Source organism: Manacus candei, unplaced genomic scaffold, assembly GCF_025592945.1.
Source record: "Manacus candei isolate 608988 ecotype Guabito, Panama unplaced genomic scaffold, ASM2559294v1 h1tg000005l, whole genome shotgun sequence".
In the NCBI taxonomy this organism is placed as follows: Eukaryota; Metazoa; Chordata; class Aves; order Passeriformes; family Pipridae; genus Manacus; species Manacus candei.
This window is the reverse complement of record NW_026138053.1, coordinates 18,830,001-18,849,775: the sequence shown is the minus strand read 5'-3', so window position 1 is coordinate 18,849,775 and position 19,775 is coordinate 18,830,001. Positions and strand designations below refer to the sequence as shown.

General features: G+C 37.4%; 1 protein-coding gene across 4 annotated transcripts in view; it reads left to right on the top strand.

Moving 5' to 3' along the window:
- Window positions 1-19,775, top strand: part of NR5A2 (nuclear receptor subfamily 5 group A member 2) — an 88,602-nt gene that overhangs the window by 51,831 nt on the left and 16,996 nt on the right. For all 4 annotated transcript variants that reach the window (XM_051808332.1, XM_051808312.1, XM_051808322.1 and 1 more), the window contains one exon: window positions 9,039-9,186. In XM_051808332.1, coding sequence (XP_051664292.1) covers window positions 9,039-9,186 — 148 coding nt within the window. The remainder of the gene's footprint in view (window positions 1-9,038; window positions 9,187-19,775) is intronic.

Genomic DNA, 19,775 nt, shown 5'->3' with positions numbered 1-19,775 from the left:
CAAAAGAAATAGAAAGTTTTGTCTTCCTCATACTTTCCAAAGTACAAAGAACTTGCCAGTAAAATAAGAATATTATTCCTAAGATTATTATTCTGCTTTTAACAGAAAAATCACAGTATCAAGGAGAAGCAAACTGTGCCTGGACAATATGTTTCTGACTCAAAGTGAAAACAAACAGTGGCTTATTGGTATTTAAGTAGCTGCAAACCAAACTATCTCAATTTATACACACTTGGGAAAGAGCTCCTTTTTCTGTGCCACACCGTTTGTGTCCGCATGTTGCGGAATCTCCTTACAGCTTCACGTATAATTTTAAAACTGAAGCCATTTCTTAGCACTGAGAACAAGTGTTTATAAGAATCAAAACGAGACATAAATGCTTGAATTTATGATTAAAAGGTCTAGAGTAGAAAGGAGAAATTATTGACTTTTCCAAGTAAGGAAATGGGAAAATTCAAATTCTAGCTATGGAACTGACTCCTGCACCTTCACGGAAAGTCACTGGCCTGTCTCAGATAGTAGTGTATTCCCTAATTATATTAGAAAAAACTAGTTGCATTGCTCTTGACTTATATTGATACTTTTGAGAAAATGACTGATCCCCTTTCTATTTCATCATCTACAAAAGACAGACAATTTTACCAGCAATTAGTTCATTTATCACACACAGTGCTTGCTTATTCCTGTGTTTATAAAGCTATAAGTATATTGACAGTTTTCTGTTCCTGAGAGAACTGCTAAATTAGTGTCTCATTTGTTATGTGATTAGCTAGTTTTTAATGGTACTGAGTGTCTAAGTCCCTCTGAAATCATTAGAGACATTTGAATATCCTTATGTTCTAGCCATTGTGCCCATTTTCCCACAGTAATAATTTTTATCTTATAAGCCATTCTTTTCTTGAAAAAAAAAACAAAACAGGCATACATCATCTCCAGGCAAAGCAAAGCGTTTCTCCACTGTTGGACAACAGGTAGCAGGACACTTATTAAATGTACTATTCCAAATCAGTAGCTGGATTTGGAAGCTGTGTATTTCAAAGCAGTCTAACTAAATTAAAACCTGGCTAAATCGAACTGATTGCATCCATTTTTTTCCCAGGTTTGTAAAATAGGTTTAATGCATTCTTCTTTAAAGCCAGTTTCAGTTTTCCATGCCAAAGCTTGTAATTTTGAAGCTGGTGCAAGACTCCCAGAGTCTCTCATCATCTTCTGTGCTTTCCTCTTTGCACTTAGGCTGTTTGGAGGGCAAGGAACCATATTACTAGGCTAGCAACAAGAGCACTACAGTCAGTCCTTTTCCTTATGGATGGACTCCTTGCCATATCATTCTTGCTAACAGCTGCAGAACACACACCCATGGATGTGCCAGAGATTTTTTGAGAAATAGGGAGACACTAGACAGGAAGTAAATATGCAGTCTCTGGCTGCTGATTTTGAAACTCGAAGGATTCTAAAATCTACACGTAATGCCACTGTATTGTCCTGATTTCATTCAGCTCTGGTCACTGCCATCCTGGTGGAAAAGTCAGAATACTTCCAGGAGCAGGCACAGCTCTCACTGGACTGTGGGTGCCACACGTGCTCACAGAAAGGCCACTGGTCATTGAGGTATTGCAGAATGCCAGTGCTGTGCCAGTACCTGAGTTGTGTATTATTGATCATTCCAAAATGTTTACTTTAAAACATCATCTATTAAAATTATTTGCATAGATAGAAATAATTTCTTTGAAGAACCTCTTTTATTTAGGTCGACAAAGCTGGATGAGCTAAGGAGAAGTTTTAGAACACCTAGAATTGCCAGAGCCACAAATCTTAAAATCACAGAATAATCCAGGCTGAAAGGTATTTTAAGGAGTCACTAGTTCAACCCCCAGCTCAAACCAGGTTTCTCAGGGCTTTGTTCAGTTGGGCTTTGAAAACCTTTAAGGATGGAAACTGCAAAACCTCCATGCACAGCCTGACCATTTTCATGGGGAGGAAATTTTGCCTTAGTTCTGGTCTGAACTCTTTTTGTTTTTCAGTTTACACCCAGTGCTGGTCACTCTCCTCCTCCTCAAGCCCTGATGCAAAACACAGAGCCTGGGAGACCTTTTTAGTAAAGACTGAGGCAAAGGCAGCACTGAGAACCTCAGCCTGGTCTGCTCCTGCTGCCACTAAGTCATCATCTGAATCCAGCAGCCGTCCCACATTTTCCTTGTTCATTCCCTAACTATCAATTTGACATCCCTTGGAAGTTTCAACTACAGCTGAACGCTTTTGTAACATCATCTCTACATGCCAGTGGGCATGGACAGTGCTTCTGCATTACTTGTCCTGAGCCATTCCTGGCTTCAGCAGCTGTACACTGCCTTTACATCCTGGCTAAGTTGTGAGTTACTTTTTTAGACAAGTTGATCCAATCCAACTGTTTCTTTTCTTAAATGTCAAGTTGGACTGTTTTCACAGCATCAGCTCAGATTGTTGCATTCTAAGACACAATACCAGTTCAAAAGTATTTATGAAAGGACAATTATGACTGTGTTCTCTGTAACAACTGTAAAATAATCCTAGAAAGCCACACTTCTAGACCCGGGTACTATGAGTCTTTGCTAGTGCACCAAGTGCTGCATACTTTCTGGTTGCTGTCCTGATCATTTCAGTTTCTGCAGTAGAGACAGGGAAAAACCATTCAACTATTTCATAAAAATTAATTGATTAAGGTGTGGAAAGCACTCTGACACTTCTGATGAAAAGTGTTTTTATTTCTGCTACCAACAAAGCACTATGAGCAAAATTACAGTCAATCATCTGGCTTTCAAAGATAATAACTTTAAACTGAGGACCTGAGCTAGATTGCCAAGTTTATTGCCTGAGAGATCAAGATTATTGTCACAAGTTGGTAAATTTAAGACCTCAGAAGCCTCACTCCCCGCTTTCCTTAATATATCCCTCCATAAAAGCTACTCATAAACACAGTCCTTTTTACAATCACAATCATGGTAGAAGCTGTAAGGGGGGAACATACCACCACTTAATTAGAACATACCTGCTCTCTCCACTTAGACTGCACAGCCTCTGTTCCTCAGACACAAAAGTCAAACTTCATCCAGCTCCCCAGGGCCATACCACTGTCAGTTCTATACTAGGTATCTAAAATGGGCCAGTAGTCAGAAGCATACTTGATAATTTTCAAACACGTTGGCTCAAAACCCATTACCTTAGGGTACTCCTATCACATTTCCATATATCTGCATTTCCCTCAAGCCACTGGCTTATGAGTTTTACCCAGTGTCAATCCACTGTTCCCACTTTGATAGGCAAAAACTGTAGTCAGCAGCTAAGCAGCAAGCTTTGGCCCTTGCACAAAAAGACTGTATTTTATTTTGTTATTTATTTGGTTGAGGTTTCATAAATGAAGCTCTTTTGTGTGTATGTTTCAAGAAAGCACTTTTTTCAGATCATTACAATTCCTCAGCAGTTCCTCGGAAACAAGTTCGTCCCTATGCTGCACACTTCATTTTCTGCACTAAGTACTGCCCCTCAGCAGTAGCAATTACCATTTCAAAAGGAAATAAAGTAGCACAAATGCATTTTACAACTCTCAAAATTTCATAATAGAAAACAGCTAAGGAGTGATTTGCAGTGTAGTGGTTAACTGTAAATCATTGCCAATATGCTCTCCACACGCTGAGTTTTGTAGGTTTGCCGTGTGGCATGTAATTTAACAGACCATTTCCAATTATAGAACTTTAATTCCTCCAACTCGAGCACTTTTCTTTTGTAACTTCTACACCAGCAACACACTGTCAGCTTCCAAGGCCCAGCACACACAGGGTAGATACTAAAGCTCTGCACAGAATACCATTGTTCGTGCATTTTCATGGAACAGTCAATACACAACATCTGAATTGTAGCCTCATCTGGGCAGACACAAGCCGCTGCTTTTGTTCATACCTACACTCTACTCATTGTTGCCAAATATTCCCTCTGCTGAGTTTGGTCAAAGCCTTTCTGAGTTAGCATAGCCTTTGATTTGTTACCCAGACAGTCACAAAAAATTTCCAGTGATGCTCTGTCTTCAGATGAAGTGTATTGAATATTCAAGCTCAGCAGTGATTTCATATCATATCATCTCTATACAAGAAAGCACAAAAGTGCATTACAACACTTTGGTAAAGAAATGGATTCTATTGTACTCTAAGCTTCCTCACTTCAGCATCTTCATACTCACCATTTGAAAAACTTAATATCACCATTGCTAGAGTAGAAAATTTAATGGTACTGATTAAAATAGCTATCCAAATAGGCTTAACAATACTTTCATTATTATGTGTTTTATAACATCTACTATAAATTAATCTATATATGATCAACTACAGGGCATAGAATTTTTCCACTCTTGATGTATGAGTTTTTCTGAAACTAAGGTAGAAAAAGTAAATGCAGTACTTTGAAGTGTTACTATTCGCATATTATAGCTAATTATCAAGCACAATAACATCATCCTAGGGGAAAGGTTCACTGGCAACTTAATTCATTATCTTCTATCATTGTGTATCATGTTAAAATGACAAGCATCTTATGCTGCATAAGTCAACACAATTTTAATTAATATATCCAAACCTGATAACCTGTAGATACAAACATATCTGCTGTTTTTGTCCATGCTGAGTCTTCCTCAATTTTTGTATGTAGGTGCCTCTTCAAAGTGTTTTCCAAGTTTGCTTAGAAATGTAACAGAAATATTGTTTTTAATGAAAGCATTAATCCTATGAAAAGCTCAAAATGAGTTTAATAACCACCACAATTGCCACTGAAATATATAATTCAGGAAACAGTGGAAAGGTAATTATGGTTGTGATAGTAAATTAACTTGTTTGCTATATACTGTGCTGAATGAATCCTTCCAAGAGTAACTCATCCACCCACATACCATGCACTCGAGCCAGCTCACAGGCTCTCAGCAGGGTCAGGACTTCAAAACCCAGGGCAGGCTATTGTGGAGAACTCCACAGGCTTTCAGTGCAGTTTGCAGCTGAGGAGGGAGAAGTGGGGGAGCAGCCTCCCAGCAGCAGCAGCCAGATGTGCTGGCCAGGGTTGCAGTTGCACTGAGTAGAGCAGGGAGGAGCAGGATGATCCCATTGCTGCACACAGGCACCCACTACCTCCTTTGCCTTCGTGCCCCAAACACACAGTAATCTAATTTACTAAATTAAGTATGAAATCAATCTTTCATTAGCTTGAACCGCCTTAGTCTGCCAGAACGTTCATTCATTATACAGGTACTGGATAGAGCCACAGCAGGGGCTGTATTCCTTAGGTGTACAATTCCTGTATGGCTGGAAGGAATGGCATTCAGGGATAATCAGCACCTTGTAACAGCCATCAACAACTAAAATCACTCTTAGGCTTATATTCTTGAGACTATTTCAAGCTTGCTGAAGCATTGAAAGAGATAGTACAGTTCCACACAATATTTCCACATGATCCCATGATCATATTCTAGAAATCAAACACTGCTTAATTTTAGGATTTTAATTCCACCATTAACTGTTAGACTCTGTTTTGTGAGCATAGAAAGGAATTGATACCAGAGCCCACCACCTGATTCTGCCAGAAAAGTTACCATCTGAGCCCAGGGAAACCAGGGATTTGTCTTCAGGAGTCATTCATTACCATGATAAATCATTTGCAAAACAAAAAAGCACAGGTGCTCCCTGCCTTTTTGGCCTTCAGCTGCAGCATTTATTTAGCCTAGGGTACAGGAGGAATTCACACTCCTGTTTGTCTGTGCAGCCGTTACTTTACACCCATCATTTTCTTTCCAAATTAGGTTCTGTGTAAGCTTTGCCAAAGCTTCGGGTTAGAAAAATGCCAGTCAATGTACCATTTTCAACATCAAAATCAACTGTGAAATGAAATAGTATTAATTGGAAAGCAAGAATAATTTAGTTCAGTTGTGGATTTGATGTTACCAAAAGTAATCAATGGTACAATATAAAGTAAATGCTAAGACTTCAGTATGCAATTAAGCATTTTGCACAAAATCCAAGCTGGTTTAATTTTTGTCTTTTGAAAGTGGTTTTAATCATGAATTGGAAGGTGTAATATACCTTTTATTATCAATTTCTGCATACAGGTCCAAGCAAGCAGGATAGCATACACTTAACTTAATTGTGACCACTTTTTCAGAATAGACATTAACTGAGGCTTTTTCATGCACAGTTGCTTTTGTATAAACTGATTGACACCTTTGGGGGTCGTCTTTCCACTGACTCATAATTTTGCTCACTCTTGAAAAAAGCCTTCTGCACACCTAGTATTCTCTAGTTAAAGCTGAAAATTCAACTCATCATATTTACACAATTAAAAAAAAATCCATTCTGCGTTGTTTTTAATTGCAAATCCTACTCAAGGGACCAATTCTCCTGCTTAGGAGGCAGCCCTGTGCCTTCTACTAGAGAACCAACTGCAGTCAATTATGGTAATGAAATGTCAATAAATATAAAAATTTAATACAGCCTGTTCTTGGTGAGTGGCAGATGAGGACTTGCCTCCCAGACAAATTTGCTGGTGCTGCAAATATTAAATGCACCTGAAAGAGTAGCAGGTTGCCTGAGAGCTCTCCAGTAGAGGGATGGTGGGAGATCCAGGCATCTACTGGGTTTTTCCATTATGGCATAATCGCTGCACTAAGGCCACTGATATTCTTGACATTCAGACATTTTAACTTCTTACTATGAAGTGAGTAGCGTATTTTCCCCACAAACTGGAACCTCAGTGAGGGATTTTGAGCTTTTTTCCCCTTCTTAATAGTTACAAAAGGGAAATTAAGTTGTGAAATTTGATCTTTATATGTGACCAGTTTCTCAATATGAAGTAGTTGAATCATGTCACTATATTAAATTCTTTGAGTAAAAAGTATTTGAGGTATGTTACTTTATTTTTTCTTATTATTTCTATAAGTAAATATGAATAAGGAAATATGTATAAATGTATGTACAGAAAGAGATAAATAAGAGGTGAACTAGAAAGTAGATTTTGAATGACAGTTTGGCTGGGATTTCCAAAAATCAGGTCCTAATTTTGTCACAGATTTCTTTGGCCCTGAGTAAGTGATTTAATGTCACTACTTCAAGTTTCCCCTGGTGTAAAAGAGAGCAATAAAACCTACCTCACAGGATACTTAAGCATAATCCATTGTCTTAATTGAAACATAAGCACAACTTGAACTGCTCCAACTCTACAAAGCATCAGTATTCTTAACCTCCATACAAAAAGTGTAACTTCATTTTTCTTGTGCAGTTGCCTTCAGTCAGTTTCTTGGGAGCAGTAAGAGTACATATAAAAGAAATGTCTTATTAAAAGTCAGTAATCTATTGATTATACTAAGGTCATTACTAGGAAAGGTTATTTTTAGTTTCTTTCAGTCATCTGTCTTTCTTGGCTGAAATTTTGTCAGGTTTAAAGTATTTTAGGATTTTTTTTATTGTTTTACTGCCATTTATACTTGAGCAAAATCAATAGTTTAAAAAAAAATAATTTCGAAATACATGTTCCTTAACAGTTTGGGTTGGGTTATTTTTGAGGGGGTTAAATATGTTTTAAGGGATCAGAGCTTGGAAAAACAAAATTTTGCGGTATTGGTCTGTTTCCTTTGATGATACCTGTCCATTCCTTATTAACTACTTTATTATGGAAGACCTTAAAGACAGGATAAGAGCATTGATACCATTAAACAAATCACTAACCCAGAGTGTGCACTTACCATTGTGCTTAGTCTTCGTTTACAGCCTTCACTTACATGCGCTCACACGAAATATGGTTAGCAATTCCCCTGTTGTTCTGGAGGCTCCTAAAAGAGAAAGGTTTTGGTAACGTTAGAGCACCCAGGCGAGAAAAAGGCATTTTGAAAATGTGTCACTGACCCATTTATGGCTCAGCCAGTTGGCCAGGAGTGGTTCCTCATGGGGGCAAGCAGCACACCAGGCCATTTCCATGGGACAGTGGCACTTGTAGGGAGTTATCTGGCACTCTGGTGAACAGAGGCTGAGCATTTTAGCTGAAGCAGTTGCTCAGGTCCCCCTGGTTCTGACCCACCAGTTCCACTGTGCTCCATCCTGCGCCATTGCCCAGCCTCACAGTCACAAGCCTTGCCTGGGAACCAGCTCAGCCCGGCCCCTGCACTTCAGCTTCACATCATGGCATTCTTGTAGGCTGCAGCACCCTTCTCTGCTGGTCCCTATCCATGACAAAGCTCATAGACAGGTCAGCCTGCCCTGAGAACAAACGGGCAGCATGACAAGGGCAGCAGGTCACAGAGCAGTCCCTCTTGTTTCTCTTCCCCCAGGGAAAGCAGCTTCGTGCGCTGCGGTTGCTGCTCGGGACAATGTGAGTGCAGCTGGCCCGTGTCACACACCTGCCAGCTCCTCCTGCCCCCTTAGCAGGGCAGGACTTGCCAGAACAAGTGTGTTCAAATCAATTCCAACAAATAGCAGGATTTTGTGTAGCTAAGGAGAACAGAAACCACCCACACAATACCTCTGTTTCCTGTGGGAATACACCGACATTTTTGGGCTTGAATAGATGTTTCTGGCCAAGTTATGGACACTGGACCAATTCCCACAAATATCGTGTCCCTGTGGACTAATACGCCCAGTGTAGGCACGAAGCTCACTTCATCAGTCTTTTTTCACAAGATCTTACAGTTACAATGAGAACAAGAGACACCAAGTGAATAAAACAAACCAAGATGGGGACAGCTACAAGTGTCATAAGCAGTTTTCATGTATAAAGCTTCTGCAAAAAGCTAATACAGACAAACCAGCACTCACAGCAATGTGACATACCATCAAGATATATGGTTTAATATTATTTTCAATAGTGCTAAAATTGGTTTATATATAAAGTCATCTTGATACTTGATAATATAATTAAATTGAGAATGATTCCTTTATCCAGGAGTATCACAATTGTATGTGATTGCTTGAAACAACGGTTTGCTTGAAAATGGTTCTGTGGCCGTGACAACCAGACAGGAATACTGTCCTCTTTTACAGGTGGATTATTCCATAATAGCATCCCAAGCTGGAGCCACCCTCAACAATCTCATGAGCCATGCACAAGAACTCGTAGCAAAGCTTCGTTCCCTGCAGTTTGATCTACGAGAATTTGTATGTCTCAAATTCCTGGTGCTGTTTAGTTTAGGTAGGTACATTTTAATCTTCATACTTAATGGTGTTATTGTTTGGGATTTTTTAAAACATTGAAAATATTTTGGTTTTCTTAAGTTTTTCATGAAACACATTATGAAGTATATTTAATGAGGTTCACAGTAATCTGAGGATTATTTTTTAATTATCAGTTGCAGGGAAATTATGTATAAGGACTAAAAGTGTGTTTCTACAGAAATGACTCCTAAAACTGTGGAATTTAGGGAGTATTACAAACTTTCTGTATTTCTGTATGCGATTACTGAATTTTCCAGAACAAGGATAAAATTCTATTAGATATTCTAGAGAACAGTGGAAAAGACAGATTCCCGTGTTCTTCTGTGATATTGAATACAGTTATGTAAACCAAATGGAGTGGGGATATGGCTGAAATTTCCCTCTTTTTCAAAGGCATCTGTGGTAAGTATAAACAATCTCCTTTGCATACAATAACTGTCACATTGGAACCCATAAATGAGGAATGTATCTCATAGTTTTTTAAAAAGTGAAAGGAACTCCTGAAGCGCAAATTAATGATAGTAGCTTTATGCCAGATCTGGCTAGGAAATAACCTTTAAAGCGAAGATTGTTTTGTACTAGTGAAGGGGACAGAATGGGAAAGATACCTATGCAAGACAAATTAGTTAAACCAGTGCCCTCCAATAAATCAGTCAAGAAAAATCACTGGTGCCAGGAATAAAAAAGGGTTTAGGGAGATGGATTCCTATTGACTTCATAGGAGATTTTTCTGCCTGTCCTCTGTTTCAGGTTTGCACTTTGTTGACTTAATAAAGCTAGTCTAAATGAACTTTACCCAAGTGAATTTTTGTTTACTGGCAGACAGTTGAACGGAGAGACTTAAAAACATAAATAAGGTCAGACCTAGCTATATCTCTGTAGCAAAAACACCTCTTTTACTGAAAAGGTGTTTCATCTACAAAGACAATGAACAGGTAAGCCAAACACAACAGTGAGAGATAGCAGCAGCTGGTGACATTACATAATACTTTTCTTTAATTTTCAGTTTAGAAAAAAAACTTCTGTAAAGTTCTAAAAAGAAGTTTTTTTTAATACAATTACAAGTAGACTAAAAGGAACAGTTTAGGTCACACTGTAGAACATCGATTACAGTCTTAAATATGTCCCTCTGTGGTATTATAGAATTTGAAACTGCTTGAGAAAATTTTAGATTAAGCTCTCTTTAAATGCAGGGAGCAAAAAAAGACTAATACTTCAGAGGTACAGGACACAGTACCTGTAGAAAATAAAAAAGAAGTATTTTACAAATTAGAATGAAATGAGAATAATGCTAACAGAATTGACTGTTATGAAGTATGTCCATTTTGAATCCTAGGAAGAGATGATGGATTTCCCTGGTAACTGTTAATATTTTGTATTCGGGGCTTCATTGCTTTCCATATCTTAGATTCAGAGAAGCAAAAGCAAACCATCTGTTGCAGAAATTATGTTTTATGAATTAATCTGATATAACAAGAATTCATATTTCCTAATTCCTAATAAGTAGATTTTTTAGTCATTATACAGTGGCACAGAAATATCTGTAGAGCCTGTAGCCTTCTTCTGATAAAATATTTAGAAGATTCATCTCAGTTCAGCAATATTTTAAATTAGCTGAATAAGTGAAGTGCATTTGGAAAATTCTCACATTTAGGTGGCCTTTTTGTTTGATCATGTTCATCAGCTGTTCTAGTATTTTGCATTGATTTAGGAATCATTCTCACACCTTTAGCTCTTCTAATTCTGCCAGGTACTATGCTCAACTTCTGAAGCAGTTGGGCAGGAATACCCTACAAGCTTGTACCGAGCCAGGTTAGCCAGTTTTTCTCTATGCTGCTATAAAAAGAACTAATTTTGCTGCTAATAGGAATCTTGTAGTCACATCACTTGCATATTAAAGTGATGTAGTTAAGAAAGGTTCAACACCTTTGAAATGGATTAGCTCATTATTTAGCGTACTGCAGAATTCTGTTTGCTAATAGTCAGAGCTACATGTTACTCTGAAAAGAGTAAAATGTAAAGATGGTATCACTTAACCCATAGGACAGAGGCAAATATTTGATGAGAATGATGACAAAAATTAAATGAAAACCACACATACTCTTTCCAGCTAAGTACTTAAGTTTGTGCCCAAAAGAATGAGTGAATCATCTAGCTGGAATTAATAAGATGCCTCACATCCTAAGAGTGAGTCCGATTGTAGAAGACATTGAAGTGTCTAACAATGCTGGTAGGCATTCAGCAGGGCTGTCAAGAGTAGCTAAGCATCAAATTCTACATAAATAACAGGGAGCAATTATCATACCTAAAGTATCTCAGTGCATTTGACACATATCTACAACTCTTAAGTATTTCAACAGAAAACTGGTCTTAATGCCAAAAAATATCACTTAATCAAAAAAATATTTCAAAAACCTCAGCTGTTTCTTGTTGAAAATCTGACCCTGTAATGTTTAATGGAATAAAAAGTGCTTCAAGACATACCAGCCTATTTACATTTCTAGGGATGTTCACACCAGTGTTAACCAAGCCAATAAAACCTTATACTCTTGTTCTTTAGTACAGCGCTTGATTGAAAAAACAATATCTAATATAAAGCCTCTCAAAGGCAATATGAACTCAGTAATCCACAGAATTAATTTATTGAGAAGAAGCTGTTTGGTTTTTTATAACCATATAGATATAAGGCTGCCTTGTGTAGGTGGTTGTTATTCATGGCTGTACTATGTTGTCTGTCTCTTCACAAGACAGCAGACTCCTTTAGGGCAAAGAACCTGGTCTCTGCCTGTTTTCTTAACATTTCACAAGTTATTATCTTATTAAACTAACAGTAAAATAATGTTCAAAACCCAAAGCACTTAGAATAACTTTCTGAAATAGAATTAAATCATATCAGTTTTGCTTGCTAGGTTTTAAATGAGAGAGATAATTGTTCATTATCTATTTGTGAGAAGTAACAAAGGGTTTATACAGGAAAATCCTTTTGATTTTTGGCAGCATTAAAGAAGATGCTGTTGAAGCTCAGACAGATGCATATTTATTGTAGCCTTTGGAGACAGCAATCACAACTCTTCCTGAATCAAACTGCATGTACCCACTTCAGTGAGCTCAGCTCCATTATGTAGTGGGCCATCCAGTCTGTATGGGCCCATCTGACCAACACTGCCAAGTACATGATGGTATTGACTCAGCAATTATTCAACAAGCCAGAATAGTTTGGTAACCAGTCTCTTTAGTGTGACATCTCTTTGGTTCAGTGCTATATAGTATTTATATACCTAGAACTACATAACTTTTAAATTCCCTCTCTCAGTTGTGAAAAGCAAATGTTTTTACAGCTGGGTAGTTCTTACCTCTCTGTATGTATAAGTCTTTCATGTCCACAGATCTTCATGCTTCAGTGACTGCCTACCCTCAGTGGTCCTCATGCATCTTTTAGTTCAGTCACTGCCACTCTCTGGAGAGGAGCAAGTCCATCACATTTAGATTACTGTTCTCATCAGATAACCAAGATGGAGTCATGATAACTCAGCAACTGTAATAACAAAGTGGATGGAAAGTTAGTGGCCAGGCACAAGTTGCAAAACTGGGAAAGACTAAAGAAATCTTTGACAGACTTGAGTGTTAAACCTACTTTTAACACTACTCGATGAACTCACATCCTACACATGGAACCTCTGAAAAACATGCTGATCACATAGTTGTGTAACTGTTTATCAGATTTACCACCAAATGACAATAAATATCTCTAGCTTTCTGAAAGTTGACCAAATTGAGGATAATGTGATTTCTTTATCCTAATCCCAGGGTAATAATACACCTAATTTTTCTATGGCATATAACCAGTATAGCCCACGGTACACATTATCAAAAAGTAGTTCAAAAACTAAATACAAGTGATTTCCTAGTTGTTAATAACTGCTGGTTTGAATCAAAATACATTACAGATAGAAAAAGCAAATGTGTCAGTTTATCAGCCTCTTTGAATTTTCATTACCACATTTGACACTAGTTTGGAAACTCCCCTCTTTATTTGTCATAAATCAGAATTAGAAATAAAACAAATAAATGAAAACAAACAAAAAACTCATCCCACGTGATCTGTAGAATTCTCTAATTCAGGGGCTGAAATAGATTCAGGTGCTCCACTAGGCTGAAATTTTGACCTAACTAAAGGCAAAGAGAATTTCACACAGTTTTTACCAGAGCCAAAATTTGCTTCCTAACACAGAATAAAGTTCAGATCAAATTTTCAGTACCTAAACATGATAAATGACTAAATATAAATGATGCTTGAAGAACCAAATGAGTGCCTTAAATGGGATATTTTCTGTCATCTTCATTTTACCATCCAGTAGCTGTACAGACTGGTCACTTAACCTGAAATCAGCCTTTGTTTTCTCTTTATCAAAACTTCCCATTTGTCCTGCTAGTTTTTATTATCTGAACTCAGCAAGGATGATTTTTCAAACCTCCCATCAGAGTAGTTTGTAAAGTGAAATGCCAATAGGAAGAAAGTTAGACATCATTTGACCCATGTCCAGGCACTTGTCCAGCTGTGGAGCTAAATGCTAGACTAGGCAGCAGTTGACTGGTACTACTCCCTTATCACTGTCAGGACACAGATAAATGTACTTCATTTAAGAAATGAAGGCTTTATCAATGGACAAATAATTGCAGAGCCACTATTGATCTCATATCTCACTTAACATGAGACAGGAGGGTCCGGTAAAAATAGTAAACATTTAATCATGGTGGACATCAAACAATGGGCTCTTGCTTGAACAACAAAAAAAAACCTAACAAAAAAAGAACTCAATTTTTAAACAAACCGCAGCCTTACTTAAGGGTTCGGCAGAAATCTATCTAAATCTGCAACACTCCGTTCTCATTTCTGTGAAAATGAGAGGAATATTAGCAAATTAATCTTTCCTTGCCTTAAGTCTCCCTAAATTGTCAGAGCTGAGATAGGAGGAGGTATCTAAGGTTCTGGGCCTCACTATTTGTGCTTTTGGAAAAGAAATGTGCTAAGATCTTCATACAGATGAAACAGGCTGAAATGAAGCATTTCCAAGGCAGACTCTACTCCCACCACTCACAGAACTAGAAGGAGTAAATACACACCCAAGGAGCAGCAGCACAAAGCCTGACTGTGCTCCATTTCACCTGGTTCCAGTAACTCACATCGATGCAGTCACACAGCAATCTGGAGCTGAAGAAAAAAAGCCAACTCCAAAACAATATTTTAAATGAGCTATCGAACTTTTTACTGCACTTTACGTAACAACATTGTTCCATTCATTGTTCTGTTAGATTTACAGACTAGCAGAATCTCTGCCTCAGTGAGCTTGCAATCTAAATACACAGAAAAGATAAGGAAAAAAAATGCAGCAGCAAACCATGATGAAACATGAAGTTGTAAATATTTTCACTTTCACAGTTTTTGCTGAGCGTTTAATTTGAGATACCATGTATGTAGATAGGAAAATAAGAGTATAAGCATCAAATTGAAGTAATATGACAGGGAATATTTACTAAATTTTTGTAGTACTTATGGTAGTTAAGAGCACACAAACAAAAATAATAGAAGAATTAAATGAAGAAATTAGTGAGGCAGGAGGTTTTATCAGAACAAAAGGAAAAGAAGAAACAAGACTGGAAAATTAGACAAGAACCAATTCGTGCAGGATTATAGGTAACTAAGTGTAATACAGATATAAAGGTATAACCTAGCAAATTTTGCATGTAGATCTTTATTGCAGATAAAGATTAAATAGGTGCTGCAAATTTGAAATGAAAAGTATTGCATGACAGTCTTCCCTGGCAAGCCAGTGTAAGCCAGTAATGAAGCACTTATCCAGGGATGGACTTGTCATCACAAATGTGTCCACTTCTCATACAGTGACAAACAGTTCTTTGGGTTCAATGCAGTCTTCTTCAAAGTCGTCACTCTGACTGTTTCTATTTTTGGTAGTTTGTAAATATACAACTATTTTTACACCTCTTTATATATATATATATGTGTGTGTGTGTGTGTGTGTTATTTACAATACAGATGTATAATTGAATTCACTGTCAGTTTTCTTACATTCATCCATTCTGTTACACAAGTGTACCTGTAAAATTGCACCTGGTAAACACTGGTAATAGAGCAGGTGAGGGGTTCTGTACAAGTAGTATTCCAGCAGGGCTTTTAGGCTTCCCCACATTACATCTGAATTTAGAAAAATTCTTACTGCACACTCATCTTATCCAGGCTCTTATCTCAACTTTAATGTCCAACTACAGTAAGCACTGGAGGGTAATACTGGCAAAGAAACACTTCCTAAACTTCATGTAATCATTTGGAATTCAGGAAGGATCGATTAGTATTCAGGAGATGTGACTGCTCAATATTTATACCATAGAGACTTGGCAGAAGCAAATAATGGTACATAAAGCTGATGCTTGTCTTAATTAAATGCAGTATAATAGGTGTTGGGGATAGTTTTTTAGTGAAGAGAGCAGTTTAGCAATGACCAGATATAACTCATTCTGAAGTTCAGAGTTTAAAACTAATCAATATGTATTTATAACAAGGGAGGAACTAAATATCATTTATTACTAGCAGACAGCTGACTAATAGTAAAATCAAGATTTATTTAAGTACTTTTTCCACATACTAATTTCTGACAAAAAAATTGCTCCCTTGTATTCTTGATTTTTTTTTTTCCTGTACTAACAGTATTTCAAATAGACTTTTTGAAATGACCATCTCATCTGCAGAATGCCTGGGAATGAACCAAAGAACATAGAATGAGACATCTAGCTAGGGTGATCCTTTCACTGTGACAAACTTATTAACAGGAACATTTCCTAATTTTATGATAAGGAATCCTTAATGGCAGGTGACATTTTTAAATACTCCTTTAAAGTATGCAATCTACATATGTGATGAGGAACAGGTTTTGATGGGCAGACAGTGCAAGGATGACAGGCACAGTCCCAGCACACTTACAGCCCAGGCTTGTCTCAGATATCACAACAAAGTTTTGAAGGGGAATATGAAGAAAGTGGATAAATAGATCTGGCATATTAAGCATGAGAAGCAGAAAGGAAAAAGCAGAAAAGTACTTGGTCCAGACAGGTGGTTGGTGGGAAATGGAGAAGTCAGAGGCAGGAGATGACCTCGTGATGTTGAATGACTGATATGTAAGGCAGGAACTGCTACGAGCCCTTGAAAGTTAACACAATTTATGTCTGATGTAGCAGGGAAAAGGAAAGAAGCCAAAAAACAGGGAAGCAGTGAGATCAGAAAGTTACCTTGGCAGCACCATTTGCCAAGGCTAAAGGATGAAATGCTATGGTCACTGAGATGGAATATGATGAAGCAATTTTTTAAAAAATTAATCAGGTAAACCATGTCTCCTGTGCACATCCCATGGAAGTCGATGAGAATACATTTGCAGGATTAGCTCTGTAATATTAGTTTGGGATGAATTATACTAGAAATATAAGTATTTAAGGGTGAAGATCACAACCTTTTGGAAGATCTCATCTCTGTGTATAGTGGAGGCTCTGTTTCTTGAAATCTGAAGTCAAGATGATGCCTCTCTAAATTATTATGATACAGGTCAGTCAAAAGCTACAGACTTTCTTCCCAACTGCTGGAAGGAAACTGATGGCTTGCATTGAGCAGAAGGTTGAAAGAGGTAACAGTGACACTTACAGGGATCCTTTCTTGTCCCCGAGAAAATTTTCTAGTCAAGAATTTGAAATCATGAGTTTCCTAATTGCAGTTTTGACAAACATTTCTCTGACAAATTTGAATTTGCTAACTTTTAATGTGAACAGTTGTCAGCAGTCTTATATAGTCCCTCACTGTTGCACGTTCCACATTCCCTTGGAAACTATGGTTACATCTCTTACTAGAGATTATGAGGGCAAATGGAACGGTTAAATAGCCAGCCTGCTCCTGGAGCATTTAACTCTTCTCTGGATCTCAAGCAAAGCAGCCAGGCTCCTCCACTCTGCCACCAGAAGAGCTATTCCACTTTTAACCCTCTGGGAAAGCAAAGCAAATGAATATGGACAAAACCTCATTTCAGAATAATCTCATGAGGGACATTCTCCTTTCATGGAGGCAGCATTGCCCAACAGAGAAATCAACCCTTTTGTTTCTGACTCCATTACTTTGAAGTCTCTTGAATGATATCTCAACTACGCAATCTGGTAAACAAAAACAGGAGTTATCTATCTTTGTAAAGAGTGGTGAAATCCAGAGTATTAAAGATACTATGTAAAGTAGAGGCAGACTGAAACAACACTGTTTGAAATATCTACAGATACCATAACAAAGACACTGTTCACAGGAATCTGATTTAATATACCTTGAATAGATTTTGAGAAAATTTGATCCTTTCCTTTATAAATTACTCAACATGAAACTAGTTCCTTGCTGTATTTTCATATTAGGGTCTAAAACTTTGCAAAAAAATTTGAAAATTCATCTTTTGAGGGACTGTTTTTAGAAGTGAATTTTAGCATTTAAGCACATACAGGACAAAGTGGATTTTCTTTTGCCCTTTTTTTATTTCTTAGCAAAGACATATTCCTTTCACTTTATGTGTCAAAACCCATAACAAAACCAAACAATTAAAAATCAGTCCTTAAATTTCTTATAGATGCTAAATTATGATGTATGGAATGATGACTTTGATAAACAATGTTCTGCTCCTGGGAATGCTTTTTCAGTGAGCTGACAGGTTTTAGGCCAGCCTCCCATGCAGGTTCCACACATGTGCAGGCAGTATTAAAGAAAGTAGGACAGTGTCTGTTTTACAGATATCTATCTTAGTGAAATCTCTAGTGAATTATTTTTGTGAAAAAAGCACATAATATAAAAGGAATAAAATACAAATGCTGGGGTACAGTTCAGAATTAAACCAGTAGTTTTTAATAAATAAAACTTGAATCATTCATCTCAGCCCTGGGTGTAGGAGTAGTGAATGATAAAATTCCTGCAGGAATTTCCAAGATAGCCTTCTGTTTCATGGCTGATGGAGCTTTTTGAATAAACTACACTAAATAATAGAGGAAAGTTAATAATCACTGTTGATTTGTCCTGATTTTATTTCTTTAAATGCAATGAATGTTGCAAATTCATACCTCATATAACTGTTGAGTACAATGGCATTATTGAGGCATGAATTTGATTCAGTCTGATCATTACTGGGTTATGTTGGCTGCTTGTCTGACAGCTGCAAGCCATGGAAATAAGATCTTATGCAAGTACTTTTTCTTTTCATGTTGTTTTTTTCCAAAATGCATATTTAACAAGGTTTTGAAATAACAATAGGATTAGATGCTTGAGAGAAAATTAGGTCATATATTTGTTAGATACAAATCTCGCAAGTAATTAGAAACGTGGGTATCAAGCAATATTTGTATTCTGTACAGTTGCCTTTGTGTGGAGACAGTGGGGATTTCAGAATAGCCCAATCAGTGTGCTCTGCACTTTTTCCCTCTCTAATATGTTTGTAGAATACTAGTAAGTACAGCTTTTAAACAGCTCCTGAAAGGGGAGAACAAATTACCTGCATATAACCCATATTTACTGGTGTGTCTACTTTTAGAATACTTTTACAATTTCTGTCCTTTTCTGTTTTTTCATATACATTTTAGATATTTAAAGTGCAAGTTTAAATGTATTACATATGTAACAGAGGAAATATGTTATTACATAGAATCTTTTAGCTGCTGTTGGCTGAAATGTTTGATATCAGTGACTACTTTTGTTAATCAAGTTTCCCAGCATAAGATGGGAATAAATGGCTTTGTATTAAAATACAGATAAGTGAATGAATATCTTTAACCTTGGGGCCAGTAATACCACCCTATAGTCTTAATTTGAACACATGTTTAAGTGTTTCACTGAATGAGGAACTTGCTAAAGGAATATAACTAAATTCACTTTGCAGTAGTAACAGACAACTTACTAAATATTTTTAAAACCAGAAAATATAGACTAAAAACTGCCTCTCATGTATTTCTAATTAAAAACACACATTGCAGAGGCTCTAACCTGAAAGTGTATATGTGGGTGAGTGCTGGCCATTTACTGGAGATGCACTGTAGACTGTGCCTAATACCCCTTTGCTGCTTGTGTAAGATTGAACACTGGAAGAGAAACAAAAGCAATGGCTGTCTCTGAGGGTCTTGAAAGGGAGAGGTGAAATACTGTAAAGCAACAATGAAAAGAAGTCACAGGAGAATTTAACAGGAGCTCAGGTGAAAAGAAAGGATCTGCAAGAGTGATGGAAGAAGAGTGATGGGAGAAGAGTGTCAGAGAAGAGGCTATTGGGGCAGAGCAGGAACCAGAAGCAGTCAATGAAAACAAGGGGACAGCAGTGATGTGGATCAGAGGAACAGAGGGAGACTGGAGGGCTTGCAATGGGAGCCAAGAAAGCAGAGGGGAAAGGCCAGGGAGGAAACAGAAACCATAGAACTGTGATCAAAGCCAAGCTAGAGGTGGAAAGGGAGGAAATAGAAGCAAATAGGAAAGAAACAATGAAGGAAAATTCAGAA